The following is a 15,707-nucleotide window of genomic DNA, read 5'->3' on the forward strand; positions in this document are numbered from 1 at the left end:
TTCCTTAATTAGTTAATTGTATACACATTAAATCTATAATTGATAACATACTCAATATAATGTTAGTTATACCCTTAATTAGTTAATTGTATACACATTTAGATTATTATTGATTAATAACATAGTCCATAAACATAGTTACATTGTCGTGCGGGTCGGGTTAGGCGATAAACGGGTTGAGCTTGCGAGCCCTAAATGAGCTGGGCGATTTTCTAGTTAAACGAGTGAAGCTCGCAATCTCTAAACGAGCCTGGCGAGTCGAACGATTTTGACTTAAATGAGTCGAACTCACGAGCCCCCCCTTGCGTCGAGTTTAATCAAGCAAGTCGGGTATGTATCACTAGCTAATCGAGCAAGTTTCAACAGTAACGAGCGAACTTGTATAGTGTCAAGTTTGAGTTCGGGTCGAGTTTAACTGAGTGGGTATTGAGCGAGTTGTTGAGTGTGTTTGCTCATTTACAGCCTTATGAGAAGCATATGCTATTAAAAAACATGTGTTTTTCACATGCTAAGAAACTCATGTTACTTTTTGAGACTGAATTAGAAAAAAAATTTCTCCGACCCAATTTGTATAAAATTTCTGTCCAAATCAATCAAGATCCTTAATTAGTAAAATTAAAAACTCTAAGAACACTTAAATAAATAAATTAAAAAAAAAAAAATTCTAGAACAATTTGCCAATAAAGGCCCACAAGAGCCCAGATGTTGAGAGCCCAATTTAAGGGAAGCATGAAAAGGCTTGAGGCGAGCCTTTGCAGTCTCCCTTTACTCGTCTCGTCGCATCTCGTCCTCTCTTTCTGATTTAGCGATAGGGGAACGCTCTCCACTGTCCCTCCCCCTCTCAAACCCTAGCCCCCTTTTCTTTCCCCCATTCCAAAACCCTTGACTTTTCCGCCATCCGCCATGGCAAAGAAGCGAAAGCTGCGATCGTCTGAGCCCGAGCCCGCCAAAGCCCCTGAACCGGAGCCACAATCAGAACCTCAAGTGGTAGAAGAAGTTCTCCAGTCTCAGCCAGAGCCAATCAAGCCAATCAAAGAAGAAAACCCTCCCCAGGAGCAGCAAGATGACATGGCCGTAGACGATTCCAAAGAAGAAGAGCAGGAAGATCCTCGAGAACAAGAACTGCAGCAGATAAAAGAAGAAGAAGAAGAAGAGGAACAAGAAGAGGAACAAGAAGAAGAGGAAGAAGAAGAAGAAGAGGAGGAAGGCGTAGACGCCTCAAACGAAGCCGTTCCATCTGAAGCCCAACCCATAGAAGCAAATGGAGCCGATGCCGCGGCTGAGGAGGAGGAGGAGGACGACGACGACGACGAAGAACCCGTGGAGAACCTACTGGAACCCTTCTCGAAGGAGCAGCTGGTGGCCCTCGTCAAAAGGGCGGTGGACAAGCACCCGGACTTGATCGAGAGCGTTCGAGATCTGGCGGATGCAGACCCGGCCCACCGCAAGATATTCGTCCACGGCCTCGGCTGGGACACCACCGCCGAAACCCTAATCTCCGTCTTCGGCAAGTACGGCGAGATCGAGGACTGCAAGGCCGTCACCGACCGCGTCTCGGGCAAATCCAAGGGCTACGCTTTCATCCTCTTCAAGCACCGGAGCGGGGCCCGCAAGGCCCTTCGGCAGCCCCAGAAGCAGATCGGAAATCGCACCACCTCCTGCCAGCTTGCCTCCTCGGGGCCCGTGCCGGCCCCACCGCCCGTGACACCACCGGTCTCGGAATACACTCAGCGCAAGATCTTTGTGAGCAATGTGTCGGCTGAGGTCGATCCCAACAAGCTGCTCGAATACTTTAGGCGGTATGGGGAGGTTGAGGACGGTCCCTTGGGGCTCGATAAGCAGACTGGGAAGCCTAAGGGATTCGCGCTTTTCGTGTATAAGAGCGTAGAGAGTGCGAGAAAGGCTTTGGAGGAGCCACACAAGAGCTTTGAGGGGCATACATTGCATTGTCAGAGGGCTATAGATGGTCCGAAGCCCAACCGGCCGTATCATCAACAGCAGCAGCACCACCACCCTCATCATCACCAACCGCATTTCCATTCTAGAAAGGAGAAGAACAAGTATTCCGCTGGGCCCGGGCCCGGGCCTGGCCATTTGATGGCACCGTCGGGCCCTGCGGTGGGGTTCAATCCCACGCAGGCTCTGAACCCTGTGCTGGGTCAGGCCCTCACTACATTGCTTGCGACCCAGGGAGCTGGCCTGGGACTCGGTAATCTGCTTGGAGGACTTGGCGGTGCGCCCGTGAACCAGGCTGGACCGCCAGCAGGATACGGGAATCAGGCTGGTGGGAGCTATGGAAACCAGCCAGTCATGCAGGGTGGCTATCAGAACCCACAAATGGGGCAGAGTAGTGCTGCTAGGCCTCATCCGGGCGGTGGTCCACCATACATGGGTCATTAGGCGAGTGTCAGGTATATTGGGTAGAATCTATTTTCTCCTTTTACCTGAGCTACTTGATTTTTTTGCCATCTAATTAAGTTGACAATATACTGTGAATTGTTTCTTTTTCTCTTGAGAAGTGTTACACATTCATCTCTTGTCCATCTTTTGTGCAAATCCACCATTGAATGGTGAACTTCAAGGGTGGATTTGCCCATCTCTTGTACGGAGATGGACACAAGATGGAAACCAAACATTTCTCTTTTTTTTTTGGTGGTAAAAGGAGGTTGTACTGCATAAAGCTGGTAGCAATGGACAAAAGGAAACACAGCTTTTTAGGAACAATTCAACAACTGGTTTTTGCAAAAAAAAAATTAAATAAACTTGCTATGCTTGGTAACGGTTTCAAAAAGTATTTTCTCTTTCCAAAGCCACAAGCACACCTTTTTCAAAACATTTAGCAATTCACTTTTTAAAACACAACACTTTTATATAAAAACAAAACAAAACACAAAAGCTTGTATTCGCCTATTCGTCTCACTCTAGTTGAATATAACACCTTGAAGAACGAGGCAAAGACATCCACCTCTCAGTTCTGGGTCGCTTGAGTAAAGTTTACATTCCATTGATTGGAGCCACCCGGAATCTCCAAGTGAGCCGCAACGGAGACATCCTTTGCACCAACAATGCCATATAAATTTGTAAAGGCTTCCTTAAGGATCAAATCCCCACAACATAGATTATGCCAGAAGCTAACCTTGGGGCCATTTCCCACCTCAAATCTAGCATTGCTAGAGAACATCTCCTAACCCCTCCCAATATTCTTTCATAATCCCACTCCATACATACCAAGAAACTTATTAGAACACCATTCATCCCTCGAACTACCAAATTTAGAGGTCACTACAACTCTCCACCAAGCCTCTCTCTCATGGACATAGCGCCAAAGTCATTTCCCTTAGAGAGCCTGATTAAATAACAGCAAGTTCCGGATCCAGCCCTCCCTCCGAGACCGGAGAACAAATCTTTGATCGGCTTACAAGGTGATATTTGAACTCTTCGCCTAGTCCACTCCATAAGAAATCACATTGAAGCTTCTCAATACGGTTAGCAAGAAGTGTTTGGTGCCGCCACTCCTTTTTTTTATTCATTTTTTTGTAAGTAAGAAGTTTTTACACGCACGTTTGTATTTTTTATGTTTAGTATTCGTTTCTTTGAAACCTGAAAACACTTTCCAAAAAGTTTGTGAAACATTTTTTTTTTCAAATATGGACCTTACCAAATACACCTGTCAACTTTATATTACATCAAGAACATTTTCAAATACTGATAAAAAAACACTTTTCAAAACCATTAACAAACATACATACTACCTCTGTGTTAAGTAACTTGTTCTGCCTTCCTCAAAACAGGTTGTGTGATTTTGATTTAATGAACCTATTGAACATTTTTAAATCAAGAAACTCTTAGATGTATTTTAATAAACTCTGTTGAGATTTGAGATACTTCTAATTGCATTCAGCCTGTTATCGTTTTAACTACAAATTTCTATTGTTTCTAATGAACATCAAAATTCTGTCCTTATAAAAGTTTGTGTCTATGTTATGTGCATTTCTATTTTTGCATTTGTCATTTGCTAAATGATAAAACATTTAATAAATTTGTATTGCTGGTTTTCTTCTATTTAAACTTGCGCTTTTCAGCTGTCAAAACGTATTGGATCTGTCAAATATGCGCTTTAAGATCATTCAATTGGATGTTCAATGTAATATTCATTGTTTGTGATATCATTTATTATTGTCATGGTCACTACGCCAAGTAATACCCCTATGACATTGAATTCCATTTCATGTTACAAATTCATTTTTTAAACATGTGCCTTGAGTATTACTAGGTGAGAGTTTTGGGGGAGAAGGTAGAGTCTTTAACACAATTGGTCCCTAAATATTGGTTTCCTCCACGTAGTTTGTTCTTTTTTTTGTTAGTGTTTTTTTTTGGTTTCATTAACTCAATTGATCAATGTCCGATGTCCTGGGCATTCTGTTGGAATTTTTAAAGCCTGTAGCTGCTCCCCCCTTTCTTCTCCGTCACTTTATTTTGGCAAGTAAAATCATACATTAAGCAGAATTATTTTATGAACTTGCAGAAGTGTAGTCTGAATTACTTGCTTGTATAACTGGGTAGTTCTACACAGCAAGATTACTTGTATACCCAGCTAAAGGTTTTTTCCCTGCATAATGATAGTGCTTAATACGTTTTTTTTAACAATTCTTTTGAGTGTTTTTAGTGGGTAACAAGCAAGCATGCTCTTCCATCAATTAGGTACAGTTTATTAGAATAAAATCATTTTAAAGAACATTCTTGAGCTTATAACCTTGAGGTGTGAGGTGAGGTGCCATGTTTAAGGTTGAGATTTATATCTCTTTTCTGGAATTGTTATGTGCAGAATTAGAGGTGAAATTGTTTCTCAATAACATCAATATTATGCTTTGTTTAGAACCAAAAAATGAAAAAAAGTTCAGAGAGGAAGAGAGGCTTAAAAAGGATGAGAGTTATATAGGGGAAAGGATGAGGGTTTAGATAAGGGGTTTGTTATATCAGATCAACCTTTTGTTCAAGTGTGAAGATATTAATATTGCTAAATGTTGACAAAGGGGAATAATTTGTTCTTTTTTTTTTTTTTTTTTTTTTTTTTGTAACCTAAAGTGCACTTGTGCAGGGAGGACGGTTTAATAATAAGTACACTTAGACCTGGTCTGGTAGATTTCTTAAAGTTGTTGGCTAAGACTTGAAGGAGTAGGTTAACCCCAAGGGGTTGGATCAAGGGGTAAGAGCCTTGGTCTTGGTGGCATTTTCATCAGGTCTAAGGTTCGAATCCCCTTAGGTGCAAACAATTCCTTGGGGCTAGCCTGCCGGCGAAACTGTAGTATTACTCTATCTGTGTGGAGGGGGGGCTTTGCACTGATCCGAGGTTTACTCGATAATGGTGGGTACAGGAAGTAGCTCTGCCTTGGAGGGGTTCCTCACCATTATAAAAAAATATATATTAAAGGAGTAGGTAATAGTTGGCATAGGTCTTTGAATCATATGTAGTTATGGTGTGATGGTTTGGAGCAATCGGTGCAATTTAGAAGGCAGTGCCAAGACCTTTTTTTTTTTTTTTTTTTTGCAACATATTGGTTCTGTATCTCACCACCATTAGGGCGGCAGCGTGATATATTACTAAAGATATGTCAAATCAGTTTACATGGCTCTACTTACCATTGAATTTGTTAGAGTTTCTTGGGATTATATATGAAAATGTGCTAGCATAATGAACCCATCAGATGTCTTGGCCTTATTCTTTCTATTCTTATCGTACAGTCGTGTCATTTATTCACCTGTATCTTGCATTCTGATTATTGATTATTGAAGTGTGGTTGAGGGTTATATTTTTGTGTGAGGGATCTCCCCCACTTGTGGTTATCATGTGGGGGTAAAAATGGTGTTGAATTGCAGAACTCTATTGACCCATGATTTCTTCAATTACTGCTTTCTTGATCTTTGGTTCCTGTCTAGCCAGTGTCTAGATTTGGGTTCCTGCAATTATGGTTGCCTTACATTTGCATTAGATAATGACTTGTAATAACTCTTCAGGTATATCTGTTTAGTTTTTTTCACATTGATAATGTTCTTTCATTGTTGACTATATGCTATAAATTTCACAAAATATATTGCTTAAAATCTAAGTCCTGTGTCAGTTCTTAGTATATCTAGGGAACCAGTTTGTTGGATTTTTTGTTGTTCTCATCTTAACTAATCCTTTAGATTTCTCATCAGGACATGAATACTTAATACTTAGGCTCTGGAAGAAAATTGTTCTTGAGATATTATACAACTTTCGTGATTGAAGTTTGTGGTTTTCCATCAACTTTCATCTATAAATGGCCCTTTTTCTGACTTTCACTACATAATTTTGTAACTCTTTTTATCACAGTATATTTCCAAGATTTATTCTAACTATTTATCATTCTTTGCCCTTTAGTGAAATTTAATCAGGATATTATAATGCTTCATTTTGCTACAAAACATTCCTTTGACTAAATTTTAGTTGAAGAGAATATGGGGATAACGCTGAAAAATGTCTTATATATCTCATCAAATTCTATGAAGTTTTCTGCATTTAGTTTTTATATGTACTCTCCTACTCTAAATATTTTTTTTTTGAATTTAGTATTTTTATGCTTTATGTATTCGTTGTGCAGATCCTCTCATAGATGCATCAATCATTTAATTTTGGACTCTGGTGATTCTTCTGAAGTTCCAGGCACTCTTGCAAACGACGTCTTTAAATTTGTGCTGAAAAGTAATTTTTCGCCTTCTTTAAAGACCAGACTCTCAAACTTGTATTTTTCTTTCTATTTTAGTATTTATCACCCCTTCACATATTTTCAAAACAATGTAGTGCTTTCTGTTCCAATCCCTTGTTTCTTAAAAAGTGTTGGGGTACTGTTAGAGCTTTGAGGCAGAGAACAGTGTGTCTCTCCATATTTTAAGTGTGTTACTAAACAACGTTTTTTTTCTTACTTTTTCTCCCCTTGGATGGACTACTTCACTCATTTTAAGTGTGTTTAATTTCCTCCTGACATCATAATAAGCATGGATAACATATTTTGGTTACATAACAAATTCTCTGTGGTTTGGACAACATGTTTTGGTATAATGTTTTACTTGATTTGACATTTGTTAAGTATTTTTTTATCACATCCATCTCTATCCCATGATTTGCTTGGATTATCATTTTTTTGCCAGTTGTGTTTTATTCTTTGAAATAGGATTTTGTCTCGGATGGTTTGATGCCACTGCTCTTTATGATTATAGCATTGTAAAGCCCAGTAAGTGCAAGCTGGATTTTACATCAGGTAATCACACACTTCTTTAAATTTTCTGTTCTCTTTTTTCTCCTCTTATATGTAGTGGAAGTAGCTTCAGTTGCATTAATTGTACTCTAATTTCGTCTTTTCTTCTCTATTCTTATTATTCGTATGTTTGTTTGTGTTTTCTTCCGACGAAATGATCAATGGATTCATTGGTAATCTAAAAATACCTTGAAATTATTTACAAAAAAAAAAACATCGAAATGCAATTAAGTGAACTCAATTTTAGTGGTCTTTCTTCCTTAATTGCTCTTCATTACAGCAAAGGGTTTCTAGATAACTGATTTTGGAAATGAGGTTTAAACAAAAAGAAGATTCTTCCCTGGAATTTAATTGAGTCTCCCCCATTTACAGCCAATGAGTTACTGCTCAAATGACATTTTTTTTTTCCCACACGTGAAAATAGAGTGGAGATTAAGAGATTATTCTCTACATCTGATTGAAGTTATCCCCACTCTTCTGAGATGTTCAATAGATGTTTCCAAGATCTCTTAGACTTTTGTCCTATCTTCTGAGCAAAAAGATCTCTTAGATTTTTGTCCTATGTTCTGAGCAAAAAAGAAGTCGGGGTTTTCATCTCATGGCTGGCATAGGGTGTATTAGCAGACTTAATTTCCTGTAACATTAGTTTCTACAAGTCTTTTTAGCTATACTTTCTTATGGCCATTATGCATAAAATTTGAGGAATATGCACTCCTCTATACTGGTCTAAGAGGGATGGCTTATCCAAAGCATTGAACCTTGGGAAGAATTCGCTGTCTGGGTGGTTCTGTAGCTTCATTGCTCTGCTTCTACTGACAGATTAGCCAATGCCTGTGATCTTCCAAGGTAAGAAGCTGAATCCTGCAGTTGCTTGCATTGGAGGTCAGGAGTGCTTGTTCCTTTGTAGATGACTGCATTCTTCTGGAATTGCCTGTATGAAATTGAGAACAGAAGCCTGGGTTCATCAAGTTGGCAGTTTCCTCGGGTATCTATCTATCTGCATCTTTCTCTGATGTAGAAATGCTCTCGGAAGGAGTATATCATCAGCATATAAAAGTGGTGTTAGTTGACTTGAATTGGAATAAAGAGTATAAAGCTGATCTAAAATAAGAGTATTAAGCTGTGCTATATATATTATTTCCTGGTGGTGGTGTTTATAGTCCATAGTTTTTATGCTTTTAGCTGTTTAATTGGTAATTTGGAATGTAGGAATTAATATCAGTATTGCGTCAAAATCCTACTCCTATTGGTCCATTGGAGATCCATCAGGTCCCCTAACCCTTCAGTCCTTATAGCATTTTGACTAGACTATAAAATGCTTAGAGTTTCTTTGGGATTGCATTGGAAAAATACCTTTTTTAACTTTCTTAACGCAATTCCAAACTTGCCATTTAGTAAAAGCGTTTTAAGCTGAAATAGTTTATAGCATCTGCATTCAATAAATATGGTTGATGAATTTGTTACACGTGTCTTAAATGGTGTTTGTAGCATTTGTGTTGTCGGCATGGCATAGGACAAGAATTCTGAAGGGAATTTAGTTTGGCTTACAAATGAAATACTCCGTGGCAGTGGAGGGTGAGAATCCCTTTCCAGTTAAAAACATTTTATTCCAAATCTCAAATTTTTTGAAAACATTTTGGTTGTTTAAATTATTCGTTTTCTTTCTCTAAACAAATATGTTTCTTCTTGGGTTTTATTCCAAATACTAAATCCAGTCCAACTGATTCAATGAATTGGAATTATTTCTAATATTCCGTTCCTTGTAAAAATTGGATCCAAACAAGGGGTTTAACGTTGTGTTTGGTCTCATTTCTAGTTGTGTTTAGTTTATATAAATCATAAGAATATGTTGACCCACACAATTTTGGTCTAGAAGTTTCAATTAACTTTGACATCAATTCTTTTTTTAAAAAAAAATTAAAAAGTTAATAAATTTTTTTAAAAAAATAAAATGCTGTATGAACTACTATTAATTGCGAAACAAATGTTCAAAACTTTCGTTTTGTTTTATGGAATTAAAAGTAATACACCTTTATAACTCATTAAGTAACAAAATGTGGGTGCATAAAAAACGATGTACATTTGATTATTATCATATAATCCTGATGCACGACTGAATTTCATTTCATTTTCGCATGAGACTTCTATTTTCACCATACATAATGAATAAATAAATGAATGGGTAAAGTTCACATATCTCTTCAAACTATTATTTAATTGACAATGTTTTTTCTCAAAGTATTATAATATTGTCAATGTTTTCCTCAATGATGAAACTACCCTTAGTAAAATAAAACAAAAAATACTAAAACTCAAAAAGAAAATATAAAATCCAATGGGTGGCCAAATTTTTTTTTTAAAAAATTTTTTTTAAAAAAAATCGTTTCTATAAGAATTTTTTTTTTCAAAAAAAAATTTGAAATTTTCGTTTTTTAAAACATAATTTTTAAAAAATAGTTTTTTTTTTTTTTAAAAAAAAAATAAAAATTTCTGTTTCAAAAAAATTAAACACTTTCATTTAAAAAAAATTGAAAAAAAAAAATTGTTTTTTTAATTAAAATTTTAGTTTTTTTAAATTAAAATTGTTTTATTTTTTTAGAATGTAAAAGGGTATTTTTGTCTTATTGAGAAATTTATAGGGACATTTTTATCTTTTTGCTAGCCTTGAGAGGTACATTTACAATGTTTTTAGTAGTTTATGGGATTCATTGTCAATGGTGTAATAGTTTGAGGGGAATATGTGAATTTTTTCCTAAATAAATTAGAGAACTAGATCGTGAAAAGTTATATATCACTTTCAAACTACAACTCAATTGTCAATATCACTTTTCAAACTGAAGATTGTATTAATGTTCGCCCAAATTAAGTTCTAAGATCATATGATCAAAATATGATTCATACTTACCATACTTATCATGGATAATATTATCATAGATTCATAATTCGTAAATATATATAATGACAAATTAAGTTGTAAATATAAATTATAAATTATAATCACATATTGTCACATAAGTATATATACTAAGTATGAATTGTTGATTAAGTATCAAGATTATGAATTGTTGATTCATAATTCATATGATTAAGCATCTGAGTATGGATTGTTTTTTCAAAAATTTTAATTTTTATATATTTATATTTACTAATTAATCTATAAGTATAATTACATATTCACATAATTCTTTCTTCAAATTCTAACGTTTATATATTTCTGATAATTATGTTTTTCTCATGCAGGACCACTTCCCCTTATATTTTCTTTTGTGACCGTTATGTTTCCAAGTTTTCTTCTGGTTCTATTTATGAACTAATTAATATTATTTTTATCCAATGTAGATATTCCTTTAGGACTACTTTTTTAGGATAATGCTATTTTAGTAATATCTTGCTTTTTTCTATTCTTTTAGAAATCTCATCCAATAATTCCTTATTGCTTTTTTTTTTTTTTTTTTAATTTAATTTAATTTTATTATTATTATTATTTAAGAAAATTGTATATGTGAGGGAATTTCAAGCGCCGTAAGTAAATGGTTTTCCTTATCGTTATCCATTGATTTTACAGCTAGAGGGTTAACTTTATTTTCTATTCTATCTAATTTTTCACCAATAACTTTTAAGTATTAATATAAGGGAAAAATATAAAAAGGTCTCCCAAACTAACAGCGGTTTGCAATAGAGTCCCACAATGTTCAAAATGTACTAAAGTAGTCATAAAACTACAAAAATGTATTAAAAATGCCACTTATTTTTTTTATATTCCTATAATACCCCTAGTCTTTTAACAAATAAAATAATAGTAAAAAAGCCAAACAATTTTTTAAAAATACGAAAAAAGGGGCGAATAAAAACAATTTTTTAGCGAAATTTGACTCTAGGGACTAAATTGTTTTTTGTTTTTTTTTTTGGAATATCTAAAGAACCTTTGATTTTGCTTTCATACGACATGAATCAATTTGTAATTTAGGCCAACTAAAGTGACTAATTATTTATTTATTCAAAAAAACTTTTTCTTTTTGTATTTATTCGCCCATTGTTTTTTTTTTTTTTTTTAAAATGTTTGGTTTTTTTTTAACAATTATTTTATTATTTTGTTTGTTAAAAGAATAGGGATATTATAGGAATATAAAAAAATAAGTGACATTTTTGATACATTTTGGTAGTTTGATGGGTTACTTTTATACCTTTTGAACATTGTGTGGCTCTATCACAAACGGCTGTTAGTATGAAAGTCTTTTTGATATTTTTCCCTTAGTATAATTATGATGCTGTATTATATTTTCTGAATTTTTATTTTCATCACTAAGACTAGCTCTTTTTTATAGGAGAGGCAACACCTTGTGTTTCTCTGTGAGTTATTAAAACAGACTCATAAGGAGGATATTTTTTTATGCATAACTTAATTATTTTCCTTTTTGATCCAATTTTTTTTGTGGTTCTATTAATTGTATTAAACTTATTATATGTTCTTTTACTTTTATTAAAAACCATGCACGAGCATATTAGATTTTATGAGTTGGGTGATGAGTATTAATAGGTTAAGTGGTTGATAACATGTGATATTCAAGGCATATTTGGGTGTGCATTTAACATTAAAAAAGTCCGTTTGAAGAAAAAAGTATCCGTTTAATAATAAAAATTGAAAGCACTTTTAAGGGCCCAAAAAGCCTAAAAATGACAAAAACGCATTTAACAAAAGCTTAAAAATGAAGCTTTCTTCAAAAAATGCTTTTTAATTTAAAAACTCTATTTCTCAAACATAATCACAAACATGCTCTTGGTGGTTTCATCATGGTTAATCTACTACTTAATAGGTTTAATATAAATCCACATGACCTGATATTGTGTTATAATGATAGCAATTATGGGTTAGTAAGTTAATGAGTATGAACATACATTGTGGTGCATGAAGTTATTTATGGTTAGGGCAGAGTTAAGTTTGATAAAATAGTATTAGACTGTGTTATATTAAGATAAAGTTAAAACTTTTAATAGAATGGGGAATTCTGCCAAAATGATGAATGTTCGTTAGGGTTGTCGAACAATGAAGAATGATCAATACGATAACTAAACATTTGACGGTTAGACAAAATGACCTTTTTGTCCTCTTACAAGTTTGAATGTGTTTTTGAATAGATCGGAGTTTTACGTTAAATCTTTTCATATATTTTCAGTATGATGAATACCAACGAGATTGTTTGGAGGATTTGCACGACCAAAGTGAGTAAAACTTACATAGATACTTGTTATTTTAATTCTTCCATAATATGGTTATTTTATATATCAAACTTACATGCTTACAACTCACATGAAATGCATTTTAAAATAATGTGAACTCTACTTTTGTGAAAATGAGGGATGAATAATGAAATGAATAAATATGAGTTTTGTAATTGCATTCATGTAACAGACTGTGAATAATTGCATCGTATGACATGGTACACTATGTAACAAGATTCTGATCATGGGCTACTATTATACATGTTAACTCTATGACCAAAGAGATTTACTTTTATGTATGATCTTGGATCTTTGATTTTATAGGTTACCGGCATACCATGTACAGAAGGGGGTCACAACTACGATATCATTAATGGCATGCATCACCTGGGGCTTATATCCGATTGGGCCACTAATGATGACGATACGTGGCAACACCTAAGATTTGACAGGTAATACTTCTCCTAGCTTTAGAGTGTCTATTGTGCATGCAAAAGTTGGCACCAACATGGGAATAACGAGAAAATTATTGTTGTAACAATTATTGAGACGGTACTCATTGTGGCCATGCTTAACGGTTTTTCTTGGTTGATGTTCGATTTACTAATAGAATAAAACAATGGGCAATGTGATTATATATATATATGCTGTAAATGGGGATTAAGATATGGATTTTGGTGTAGGTCTGGTTGTAGTGTGTTTTGTTGGATGTAATAGTTATACAAGAAGTCAAGCGAAGGAGGTTATGGTAACGCACTACAAGAAATTAGGTCTTTAGGGGCGACATTATTTGGACACTAAAAGTCCTCAAGTGGATGCCGTTGACAACGACGTCGACTTTTGGACGCTAATCGTCCGATGACGCTAATGATGACCTTTTAGTGTCGACATAGTGGAGGCTAAAAGTCTTATATTTTGGCCGCTTATGCTGGAGCAGATGGAATCTAAAGTCGACGCTAGTGCTCCACTATCAGCGTCCACTCAAAGTGGACGCTGATGGTTGCACTATTAGCGTTCAGTCAAAGTCGACGCTAATAGTCTCAAAAAATTACAAAAAAATCAACCATTAGCATCCAAACAAAGTGGATGTTGATGGTTGCACTATTAGTTGATGCTAATGGTCCCAAAAAAAAAAAAAAAACTAATCAGTGTCCAAACAAAAGTGGACGCTAATGAGTCTTAAAAAAATAAAAAATAAATAAAATCAACCATCAGCGTCGAAACGAAAGTGGACGCTGACGGTGTCACCATTAGCGTTCACTTTTAGTGGACGCTAATGAGTTTTTAAAAATAAAATAAAATAAATTAACCATGTCCAAACAAAAGTGGACGCTGACGCTAATGGTCCTAACAAACTTTTTTTTAAAAAAGCAATTTTAAAAGACGAAATCATATTCAAAAGATATATAAATGATCCTAATGAGAAGAAACAATAAAAATTCATGACAAAAGAATAGCAAAAAGGCAATCAAAAGGTTGTGGCCATGCATATATATTGCTTATCAAAAAGGAAATACAAGTCCTTTATGGTGCTCTGGACAAGCATTTTTGAAACTGCTGCTGTGAAATTGAAATCAAAATATTGTTGATACCATTGTCAACCACCTACATTTATTACTTCCAAGGCAATATTTATTTGCAAGAAGGTTTGAAGGCAAAAAAGAAAGACTGAAGTAAAATATATTGCTTGGTCACAATCAAATATTACATAATTTACACTTGGTACTTCTTGTTTGATCCCTAAAATAGCTTCTAATCATAATTATCTTTCCTATATATCTTACTGAATAATCGAAAGGCTTAGTTTTATACAACTAAAGCATGAACAAGAAACTTAAATAAGGGATTTGAAAATTCTAAAACCGACTCCAAACGACACCTAATCAACTGTCTAGGTGTTTAACAAAAATTATGCAGAATTAGATCTAACATAACACTTAAAAATCAACCAAATACAGGTATGAAATAAACATTCAAGAACACAGATATTTGGTTACGAAGAGGAAAGCATTTAGAGAATTCTCTAAATGTAAAACCTCTCCGGGGCAGCCAAACCCAGGAAATCAATCCACTATAAGAAGAATAAGGAATACAAGAAGAATTACAAAACCTTTGACTCTTCCTTGCACATGACAAGTGACCCACTTGACTTCTACCTCAGTAGCCCTTTCCAGAATATCTGGCACAATTCTTCTAAAAGATTTCATTTCACTGGAACCCCGATTGGCTTCACGTATTTTTTTTTTCACCAATAAAACTAGAACAATATCTCTCTTTTCAAGCTCTCTAATTTTGTTCTCTCAAATACGTACATTTCTTAAGCAAAATAAAATGTTTAAATAGAGAATAAACAATACATCAGCAACCATGTCCGGACAGGGCTAATTAGGGGTCCGGACATGGCTAGGGTTACATATGCGTAGTGGTGTCCGGACCTCCAACTCTTGTGTCCAGACAGCCCATATAAAAAAGGGCTTGCTGGAAATTGGGTCCGGACCCAGCTTTTGATGGTCCGGATCTCCCCTTCAATACGAGGTTTCTGGAAATGGGGTCCGGACCCAGCTTCTGGCGGTCTGGACCTCCCCTTCAAAATGCTGTTTTTGGAAATGGGGTCCGAACCCAACTTCTAGCGGTTCGGACCTCCTCTTCAAAACATGGTTGCTGGATATGCGGTCCGGACCTAGCTTCTGACGGTCCGGAGATGTCCTTCAGATGGAGTGTTCTGGATATTGGGTCCGGACCTGGCTTTTGGCGGTCCGGACCGGCCCTTCTAGAATCAGATTTCTGGACATGTTAAGATGCTTTATTTTCACCAACTTTACACGCAAACCGAATGAGCCAAAACATAACCCAACAAATGCCCCCTTTTGGCCATTCGGGGACAAAAATTAAATTGTACATGAAAATGACGCATCAAATCAACTCCCCCTTTTTGTCTCGGAAGGACAAACGGAAATACACAAAAATGAAATTTTTAGAGTTTTAAACAAACAAACCAACAACCCATGAAATCTTAAGTAAGTAAAACCAGACAACACAAAACAATTATTCTTGCCAGAAAGAGAAAAAAAAAATCAAAACAGGAGGAAAAATTATTCTTGCCAAAAGCTTTCGTTGATAGACTTCACATCTTTCTCCAAATTCGTCAGGCGAGTGTTGATGGCTTCAATGCTTTGGCCTTGAGTTTGAAGTAAGTCAATTATTTTAGTT

At 35.4% G+C, this 15,707-nt stretch overlaps 1 protein-coding gene across 1 annotated transcript; it reads left to right on the forward strand.

Moving 5' to 3' along the window:
* The first annotated feature begins 741 nt into the window (after positions 1-741).
* On the forward strand, positions 742-6,977 carry LOC132163241 (UBP1-associated protein 2A-like). Its single transcript, XM_059573448.1, has 2 exons — positions 742-2,411; positions 6,624-6,977. Exon 1 carries the CDS (start codon positions 904-906, stop codon positions 2,398-2,400), a length of 1,497 nt encoding a protein of 498 aa, XP_059429431.1. The 5' UTR covers positions 742-903; the 3' UTR covers positions 2,401-2,411; positions 6,624-6,977.
* The last annotated feature ends 8,730 nt before the right edge of the window (positions 6,978-15,707 follow it).

Source organism: Corylus avellana, chromosome ca10 (genome assembly GCF_901000735.1).
Source record: "Corylus avellana chromosome ca10, CavTom2PMs-1.0".
Taxonomy (NCBI): domain Eukaryota; kingdom Viridiplantae; phylum Streptophyta; class Magnoliopsida; order Fagales; family Betulaceae; genus Corylus; species Corylus avellana.